Source organism: Podarcis cretensis (assembly GCF_951804945.1).
Source record: "Podarcis cretensis genome assembly, chromosome: 7".
Taxonomy (NCBI): domain Eukaryota; kingdom Metazoa; phylum Chordata; class Lepidosauria; order Squamata; family Lacertidae; genus Podarcis; species Podarcis cretensis.
In genome coordinates this window covers 92,375,635-92,385,889 of record NC_137176.1, presented here as the reverse complement: position 1 = coordinate 92,385,889, position 10,255 = coordinate 92,375,635, and the positions used below count along the sequence as shown (strand labels likewise).

General features: G+C 53.6%; 1 protein-coding gene across 1 annotated transcript; it reads left to right on the top strand.

Annotated features, from left to right (window-relative positions):
• The first annotated feature begins 692 nt into the window (after positions 1 to 692).
• On the top strand, positions 693 to 8,790 carry LOC307220410 (uncharacterized protein). The gene is made up of 3 exons (XM_079984372.1): positions 693 to 827; positions 2,950 to 3,034; positions 7,050 to 8,790. The coding sequence occupies exon 3, from the start codon at positions 7,051 to 7,053 to the stop codon at positions 8,632 to 8,634; it is 1,584 nt and encodes a 527-aa protein (XP_079840498.1). The 5' UTR covers positions 693 to 827; positions 2,950 to 3,034; position 7,050; the 3' UTR covers positions 8,635 to 8,790.
• Positions 8,791 to 10,255: the final 1,465 nt, after the last annotated feature.

Below are 10,255 nucleotides of genomic sequence, written 5' to 3'. Positions count from 1 at the left end.
ACCGTAGCAGAAAAATCACCCCAGTGCAGAAAAGGACTAAAATTATGGAGGGCGGCAGGCATGAGTTTAGGGCTCAAAGGCCAGGGACCATCAGACCATTTTTGGTGTGAAGCCTAAACCTTGCCATAGTACCTCCTGAGCAGGCCTAGAGAGGATGGCACCCCTACGACCAGTGAGAAGATCTTTAATGATTACTTAACGTGCAGATGTTGAACCAGTGGGAGTTATTCCTTGTCATCTTCCTGTCTGGAATTTTGCTTCTGGTGCTGCTATTTATGCACAATACCCATAACCCTTCTGCACTTATGCACACACAATGTTCTGAATTTCGCCTCTGCCCCTAGCTTGAGATGTGTTAATGCTTTGAGTCTATCCATCTATCTCAATGTGAAAAGATGGATAGACAAATCAAATAGAAAAGATGGATAGGCAAATCAAGATCTCCAGTGCATTGTTTTATAACCCTTGCAATTTGCCAGCAATTAATGCTTAAACCTTCCCTGGCCTTGAGCAAAACAAATGAGTAGGAGCAGCACTAGGAAGGATCTGCCCTCTAAAATGTGTTTTTGTCAAGGTGTGAATGGACCACACACCTGTGAAGAACCCAGAAAGCGGAGATGCTCCCTCTTCCAACTTGGGCTGCCAGAGGCTCCCCCCACCCAGCTGCCTGTGATTGGCTGCACACAGGCCATGATGCCACAATTGTAGTGATGTCAGCATGTGATGTTGGGAGCCCCCAGAATTCCTCGGCCCATGCAAGAGGTGGCTGGAAGGTCCTGCGGAAGGGAGAGAACGGGTTGTGTATGGGAGCTGCCGTCTGTATATAGGTACGGCATGAAGAGCCTTCCTGTGGGAGCAGAAATGGATATGGTTTACCTGGATTCAAGGCAAGGGAGCACCGCTGTCTCCCAACTTGGCCACATACCATTTTAGTTCTCCTTTGTCTCCAAGTTGCGCACAGTCTGGCCTTCCAGAAACCCATAGCCAGACCTGCTGGGCACCCAAACTCCCAACATCAGCTGCTGTAGATGTGCAGAGGTTTGTTGTGGGGGAGGAAGGGAAAGGAGAATGTTAGCCGCTTTGAGATTCCTTAAAGGGAGTGAAAGGCGGGATATCAAATCCAAACTCCTCCTCTTCTTCTTCAGAGGTTCAGCATCCCTGTGGCTTGCCTCTTTGGTTCCCAATGGGCTTGGCTTAAAACTATAATTAGGTAAAGGTAAAGGTACCCCTGCCCATTCGGGCCAGTCTTGACAGACTCTGGGGTTGTGCGCCCATCTCACTTAAGAGGCCAGGGGCCAGCGCTGTCCAGAGACACTTCCGGGTCACGTGGCCAGCGTGACATCGCTGCTCTGGCGAGCCAGAGCCGTACACGGAAACGCCGTTTACCTTCCCGCTGGTAAGCGGTCCCTATTTATCTACTTGCACCCGGAGGTGCTTTCGAACTGCTAGGTTGGCAGGCGCTGGGACCGAGCAGCGGGAGCGCACCCCGCCGCAGGGATTCGAACCGCCGACCTTTCGATCGGCAAGTCCTAGGCACTGAGGCTTTAACCCACAGCGCCACCTGCGTCCCGAAAACTATAATTAGTATGGGCTAAAATAAAACAAATATTGGCAGGTGTGTGGCATTAGAAAAGGCAGGTCCTGGGTTCACCTTCCTTGGCTGCGAGGTTGGGCAGTTCCTGTCTGGGAGATGGAAAATACAGTGGGCTGGGAAGGTGCAGGGTTTGGGGACCGTGTCGTTATGCAATTGCCTCACCTAAAAAAGGACATTGTAGAGCAACTCCTCTGTGAAGAAAGGTTGCTGCATTTGGGACTTTTTAGTTTAGAGAAAAGGGGGGTCAGAGACAAAGTTTAGAAAATGCTGCATGGCATGGAGGAAGTGGAGAGAGAAACGTTTGCCGCCCTCTCATAATGCCAAAACTCGCGGACATACAATGAAACTGAACATTGGGAGGTTCAGGACAGATAAAAGTTCTTCATACAGTGCCGAGTTAAACTGTGGAACTCCCTGCTGCAGGAAGCAGAGATGGCTACCAACCTGGATGGCTTTAAAAGAGGACTGAACAAATTCATGGAGGAGGGGGTTACGGATGGCTCCTAGCCCTGATGGCTCTGCTTGGAGGCAGCAATACTTCTGAATGCAAGTTGCTGGAAATGGCAGAAGGGGAGAGTTGCCCTTGCGCTTGAATCCTTCTTGCGGGTTGACCTTTAAAGCCCCAACGGCCTTGGCCCAGTAGACTTGAAGGAGCGTCTCCACCCCCATCGTTCTGGCGGTTGCCTCATTGCAAGAAGCAAAGCTACAGGGAACCAGGCAGAGGGCCTTCTCAGTGGTGGCACCTGCCCTGTGGAATGCTCTCCCATCAGATGTCAAAGAGATAAACAACTAACATTTAGAAGACATCTGAAGGCAGCCCTGTTTAGGGAAGTTTTTAATGTGTGACATTTTAATGTATTTTTAATCTTTTTTGGAAGCCACCCAGAGGGGCTGGGGAAACCCAGCCAGATGGGCAGGGTACAAATAAATTATTACTATTATTATTATTAACATCATCATCATCATCATCCTGCAGGCTCCAGGCTGGCCACTGTGAGAACAGGAGGCTGGGCTAGACGGGCCACTGGCTTGATCCAACAGCCTCTTCTGACGTCTTTTGAAAGAGGGGCTATTTCTGTTTCTTAAACAAGATTTCCCAGTCTGAGCTAAACTAGCAACCGGTTGCTTTTCTTGGGTAATTGATGGAGAGGGTTGAGGTGAGGCAGCTGCAGGAAGCCTTGGATGAAATGGATTATCTAGGCCAGCCTTCCCCAACCCGGTGCCCTCTGGATGAGGTGGACCAAGCCTCACACCAGCCTCAGCCAGGCTGTGACAGTTTACGTGTGTGTGTGTGTGTGTGTGCGCGCGCGTGCGCACTTATCTTCTGATGCTGTAAACAGCTTCTCTCGCCATAGGGTATATCCAGCCCTATGCCTAACCGGAGGCAGCTGCAAAGAGGCACGATCAAGGTGGCAGAGCTGACATGGTTGCCTGAGAAAGGTAATAGACAATCATCCCTTTTACCCCTGCCCTATGGAGGGGGTGTGTGGAAGGGAGGGAAGCAGTCCGGCCCTCCTGGCCTCTCTCTGGCCCTTGAGAAATTCTCTCCAGGCTACACCTCCTCCCCCGGCCAGCAAGTTTGTTTTCTGCTGATCAAAAGGGAAGGACCCTAACCAGTGGATTCAAATTCCAAGAAAGGAGATTCTGACTAAACATTAGGAAGAACTTCCTGGCGGTAAGAGCTCTTTATAAAAAAAAAACCACAGTGAAATTATATTATTATTCAGCTGTGGAATGGACTCCCTTAGAAAGAGGTGGGGTGCCCCCCTGCCAGGGATTCTTTAGCTGAGGTTCCCTGACAAGACAGGACTGTTTTTGGGGGGCAGGAGGTGGGTGGGTGTGAAAGACTCCCTGGTCCTGAATGGGGTAACTGTGCCCCTGAAGGACCAGGTGCGCAGCCTGGGAGTCATTTTGGACTCACAGCTGTCCATGGAGGCGCAGGTTAATTCTGTGCCCAGGGCAGCTGCTTACCAGCTCCATCTTGTACACAGGCTGAGACCCTCCCTGCCCGCAGACTGTCTTACCAGAGTGGTGTGTATTCTAGTTATCTCCCGCTTGACTACTGCAATGCGCTCTACGTGGGGCTACCTTTGAAGGTGACCCGGAAACTACAACTAATCCAGAATGCGGCAGCTAGACTGGTGACTGGGAGTGGCCGTCGAGACCACATAACACCGGTCCTAAAAGACCTACATTGGCTCCCAGTACGTTTCCGAGCACAATTCAAAGTGTTGGTGCTGACCTTTAAAGCCCTAAACGGCCTCGGTCCAGTAGACCTGAAGGAGCATCTCCACCTCCATTGTTCTGCCTGGACACTGAGGTCCAGCTCTGAGGGCCTTCTGGCGGTTCCCTCCCTGCGAGAAGCCAAGTTACAGGGAAGCAGGCAGAGGGCCTTCTTGGTGGTGGCACCCGCCCTGTGGAATGCCCACCCACCAAATGTCAAAGAGAAAAATAGCTACCAAACTTTTAGAAGACATCTGAAGGCAGCCCTGTTTAGGGAAGCTTTTAATGTTTAATAGGTTATTGTATTTTAGTGTTCTGTTGGAAGCCGCCCAGAGTGGCTGGGGAAACCCAGCCAGATGGATGGGGTATAAATATTTTTTTTTCCTTTTCGTTTTTTAATTGGCCGAGGGAGCTGGCGTACAGCTTCTGGGTCATGTGGCCAGCATGACTAAGCCGCTTCTGGTGAACCAGAGCAGCGCACGGAAACGCCATTTACCTTCCCGCCGGAGCAGTACCTATTTATCTACTTGCACTTTGACGTGCTTTCAAATGCCTAGGTTGGCAGGAGCAGGGACCGAGCAACGGGAGCTCACTCCGTCGCGGGGAATCGAACCGCCAACCTTCTGATCGGCAAGTCCTAGGCTCTGTGGTTTAACCCACAGCGCCACCCGCGTCCCTCATAAATTATTATTATTATATGTTGGGCTAGATGACCACTGGAGTCCCTTCCAAATTCTAGAATTCTATGATCCTCTTTCCCAGGCTAAACACCTTGCATCTCATCTTCCTTGAGGGCTTTTGCCTGGCTGGAAGGTGTAAAATCAAATTTAGAGGTAATGGCTCTGGATGGCCTAAGTGACACCCAGGGAGCAGGGTGCGAGTTGAGCTTAGAAACCATCCTCTTCTACAAAGTTAAAATGGTTATGTTCCCTTCTCCACCCACCTTTGCTTAAGACCCTGCCCACCACTAGCATTCGGCCCTCGGACAGTCGTCCAGGAGGGAATGTGGCCCCCGGGAGAAAAGAAGTTCCCCCAGGCCTGTTTTGGATCTACATTCTGCAACAGGCAAGCAATCCACCAAACATCGGCATCGTTAGCCGCAGACCTGCCAAGACTCCATTCCTTTCCCTTTTGCTCATCCTGAAGGCTGCCAGTACTTCTGTCCTGGCTGACTCTTGTAGCTGTGTCCATGAGCACGTAAGGCGTGGAACTGTTCCCGCATTTCGTTCCCCCTCCTGGCTAGGTACCAGAACAGATTGGTGCCAAGCTGCAGGGTGGCAGCAGGTGGGGAGAGAAATAGCATTATTTATTTCATTTATGTACTCCAAGGTGCATCTAACAGTGGAAGCATGGCATTATAGCATTGGGTCATCTAGTCCGCCCCCCTGAAATGCAAAAATCACCGCTAAATAATCCCTGACAGATGGTCATCCGACCTCTGCTTTAAAATCTCCAAATAAATTGCCAAGGGAGTCCGTTCTACTGTCAATCAGCTCTTGCTCTCCTTTCTTGAAACTTGAATCTGCTGGTTCGGATCCCACTGGCTCCATCTTCCATGTGATGTCCCTTCAGATTTTTGAAGATGGCTTTTATGAAAACCTTCAGAAGGGAGCAGTCTGTACCTGCTCAGAGGTACTAAATACACAAAGTTGTTGTTTTTAAGTTGCTTTCTATCTTTGAAACTTTTTTTTTTAGCTCCTTTTTGCTGGGCTGGGGGAGGCAGTCTGCCTGTGCTCAGAGACACCAAGTCAGAGGTTCGAGAAATGGGGGCAGCTACTGTGAAAACTTATCATTTAACTTTATTTATTGAAAATATATATTTATGGCCACCTTCCTCTGGCAGAGAGCAGTGCCCAAGTGTGGCTTTTCCAAAGACTTTAAACATTAACAGGGAACTGCTGGGCAAATTTTGTGTGTGTGTGTGTGTGTGTGTACTTGTGGAAGTGCATCCACACACATGGCAGAAGCTGAATGTTGGGAGATTCAGGACAGATAAAGGCCCTTCTTCAGGCAGCTCACAGTTAACCTGTGGAACTCCCTCCCACAAGAGGCAGTGATGGCCACCATCTTGGAGGGCTTTAAAAGATTAGACAAATCCAAGGAGGAGAGGGCTATCAGTGACTACTAGCCATGATGGCTAGTTGCTGGGAGAGAGTGTTCTTGTGTGTTTGAATCCCAATTGTGGGTTTCCCATAAGGGGCATCTGGGGGGCTGCTGTAAGAAAAAGAGGTTGTGTTTCCTGCTTGGCAGGGGGTTGGACTCAATGCCCTTGTGGTCTCTTCCAACTCTATGATTCTATGACTAGATGGGCCATTGGCCTGATCCAGCAGCCAGGCTGCCAGCTCCAGCTCCAGAAGCAGTTTATCTAGGTTCTTTTGGTCACTGTGAGAACAGGACGCTGGACCAGACAGACCTCTTCAGATGTTAGGTAGCAGAAAGCTTGAAGATGGGAAGGGAAGGAGAGTGTGAGAGACCAATGAGTTAACAGCAGAGGGTAAATTTCAGGGGAGATGCAAAGAAATTATAGTTAAGGGCGGCATGGTGGAGGCCTTTGAGGACTCGAAGCTTGAAGCTGAGATGGATGGGAAAGGAAGCCATTCTGAGCTTTGAGGACAAGAGTGGCACATTTACAGTGATGGGGAGAGGAGGAGGAGGAGGAAAGCATCTTTGAGGTGAGATTAAAAGCCAATAGAAACGTGGGCAATTCTGGGGGAAAGAGGTCACAAAGTGGAGGGGTATCCCCCTAAAATGCAGCAGGGTAGAGAGGAGAGAGGGACGCAGGTGGCGCTGTGGGTTAAACCACAGAGCCTAGGACTTGTCGGTCAGAAGGCCGGCAGTACGAATCCCCGCAATGACGGGGTGAGCTCCCGTTGCTCGGTCCCTGCTCCTGCCAACCTAGCAGTTCGAAAGCACATCAAAGTGCAAGTAGATAAATAGGTACCGCTTCGGCGGGAAGGCAAACGGCGTTTCCGTGTGCTGCTCTGGTCCGCCAGAAGCGGCTTAGTCCTCCTGGCCATGACCCGGAAGCTGTACGCCGGCTCCCTCGGCAAATAAAGTGAGATGAGCGCCGCAACCCCAGAGTCAGTCACGACTGGACCTAATGGTCAGGGGTCCCTTTACCTTTACCCTTAGAGAGGAGACAATCCGTCCACCCTGGGACCTCACCTGAGGCCCCAAATGGGGCAGGGATTCTGGCCACTGCCTTATGCCTGCCCTTTCCCCTCCCTCCCAGGATGGAGACCTACGAGGACCACCTTTGGTGCCCCTACAATTCCCAGAGCGGGGAGGACGAGGACGACGATGAAGAGCCCTACCACGACCCCCACCTGGCCAGGGTGCGAGCCCGGAGCACGAGCCGCTCCCGCCACCGCTCCTCCTTCCTGGTGGACGAGCTAGACATGCTCATGGACAAGGCAGCCACCACCATCCAGGCCACGTGGCGAGGCTACCTGGTGCGGAGGCGCGTCCTTCGGGAACACGCTGCCGCCTCGGTCATCCAGGCCGCGTGGAGGCACTTCATCACCCGGGAGTACGCGGCCCTGCAGCGGGAGCAGGTGCCCTCGTGGCAAGGGTACAGGCAGGAGCATCGGGTTGAGAGGAGGAGGAGGCGGCCTACAACGAGGAGGAGGACGACGCCCTCCCTGGCCTCCTTCAACGAGGGGAGCAGGTCCTGGGGGCCCCCGGAGATGGACCAAGAGCGAGCTTCGATCATCATTCAGGCACACTACCGGGGCTACAAGACCCGGCAGGCCCTCGCAGAGTGCAGGCGGGCAGCCACGACTATCCAGGCGCACTGGAGGGGCTACCGCACCCGGCAGGAGCTGGCGCAGATGCCGCAACGCCCTGCCCACCGGCCTGGCCCGAGAGGGACCTACTATGGGCAGCCCAGCTACATGCCCGGGAGCTCCTCTTGGGTGGGCCCCTACCCCAGGAAGCACTGGCGCAAGTGTCTCGTGGGAGACCCCGAGGAGTGGGCGAGCAAGGTCCCTCGGACTCCGTCGTCACACGCAAGGGAGCGCATGGGGGGAGGCAGGAGAGAGCACCTTCAATTCCGGGAAAGGGAGCGCCCAGAAACCCAAGAAAGGGAGCGCCCCGAATTCAGGGAAAGAGAACAGCCAGGAGCCAGGGAGAGAGAGCGCTCAGAGCCCAAGTCGTGCCCCCGCTGCGGGAGATGCACCACTGTGCGCGTCCTGGTAGGGGTGGGCAAGGGCCCACCCTCTGAATCAGACATGGACGACAGTGAGTGCGAGGGGCACGCCCGGCCTGCATCCGCCAGGAGGAAGAGCCCGGCTCCCAGGTCGAGAGGGTCACAGTCACCTGCCAGGCCCGAGCCTTATGGGTCCCATGTGTCCTACCAGATGGGCCCCAGGGCCTATTACCCCGGGAACCAGAGCATGGCATCTGAAGACCAGCCGCGGAGGCAGGGCCGGGATCCCGGAGGCTTGAGCCAGCGCTATTCCACAGGCCACGCGGCTGCCCGTCCCACGCGGGACCGCAACACAGCACGGAGCCTCTCCTCCACCAGCCTCAGCCAACAGGGAGCGCCCAGCGCGGGGACCTCCGAATGGCTTTATGAGAACTACTATGCCCGCCGGATGGGCGAGGGCCAGAAGCGGGTGTTCAAGACGCGGAAGCAGATGTGGCAGGTGGCGCGGGCAGCGACCCTCATCCAGGCCTTCTGGAGGGGGTGGAGGGCCCGGCAGGTCTTGCGCCAACAGCAGGAAGCTGCCATCAAGATCCAGTCCGCCTACCGGGGCTACAGGACCAGGCTGTACCTCATCGAGGCCGGAGTGCTGAGTGAGGGAGACACTGAGTGACACCCGGCCCTTAAGAATACGGGGCCCAGAGGGAGCCCGATCGGGAGGGGCGGGCAGGCTGGTGGTCGTCACTGGATGGCTGTTCCCACTGCAGCCTTCTCCTTCCTAGTACAAGCAAACGAGCTTACATCCCAATAAATAAATCCTAATTACAAACCCTTCGGAAAAGTCATGCTAGTGTGGTAGAACCTAGAATTTCAAGTATTGCTGGGAGGGAACTGGAACTGGCAAAATGAGGACCAACTGCGTTCTGCCAAAGCGGGGAGTGGACAGGAACCAGGCCCTGAAAGTTGACAGCGGCCCATCAAAGTAGCTGGAAGACATTTGCTGGCTGTGATTTCTGCATTGCAGGGGGGTGATGACCCTTGGGGCCCCTTCCAACACTACAATTCTATGTGTGCTGGGCCCAGGAGTTAACCCAAGCAACGCGGTTCAGGTCCGGTCCCGAATCCAAGGATTCCACGAGTCAGTCTGACAGGACCAAGGCAGGAAACCAGGCTAGGTCAGGCACAGGGTAACAGGCAGGTTCCAGCAAGCAGCAATGTTGCTCCTGCAACCTGGGGTAGGGTCTAACAGCCTTTTATCTCTGACGGAGTAATGGCCGGTTCTGATCCCCCAGTGACTCACCTCCCTGTCTCACCTGAAGGTGCACTCCTCATGCGAGTACTCAGGTCTCTCCTTCTCTCAGACCTCAGTCTCTGCAGCTTGGGAGACTTTGGTGGGTTACAAGACCCAGAGGCCGCCTCAGCCTCCCCTGACCCAACCGGTAGTGGAGCAGCTGTAAGCGATGGCCCAGCTGGAGGCAACGAGGTAATCCCCGCATCTGGAGCCAGGGCAGGCTCAGGCCCCTGACTCGGCCCAGCTGGTGCTTGTTGCAGGGGAACCTGTGCAGACTGGGGCTCTTCAGAATCAGGCCCCAGACTCGGTTCAGATGCCGCCTGAGGCAGAGGATCCGGTGCAGACTGAGACTCCTCTGGTTCTGAGTCCGAGTCCCAGGCCATCACACTATGGTGCCATGAACGTTGCAATTTTAAGTGCACTTTCCGGGCGCCAATTACTTGTTTTTGATATGCTGTAAGTCACCCTGGGGCCTTCAGCTGAAGGGCTGCTGGCGGTGATAATGCTAACAGAAGTTAGATTCCCACAAGACCTGGAGAGCCACAGGCCAGATGTACCCAAGAAGCCTGTTTTCAGGGAGTGCAATGCTGGTTTTTGCCATTGCAACCAGAGTGCTTTTCCCACTGTAGTGCGAAGAACCACACCTATGCCAGGCAATTGCACCCTCTAAAGTATCCTCTCATGACCCCTTGGGGTGGGAGACAAGAATTCAAAGGAACTGCCCAGAAAGGGTCATAGACTCGCAATTTTTAGGTTTGCACACAGACTGCAGGGTTCCTTCCTTCCTTTGTGGGAGAACTGGTGATAGATGTTAACAGTGGAGAAATCCAGGTGCTACAAGATTACACGCAAGTCACAACTGAGTGCTGCATTTATACTGGAAAGTGAGGGTGGAATCTTTGCTGCAGCACAAAGCAACATCGACACGGAGTCTCACGGCACAGTGAAGACTTTCCAAATTCATTGTGGCCTATGCCAGCCTTTGCCAACCTGGTCTTTGTAC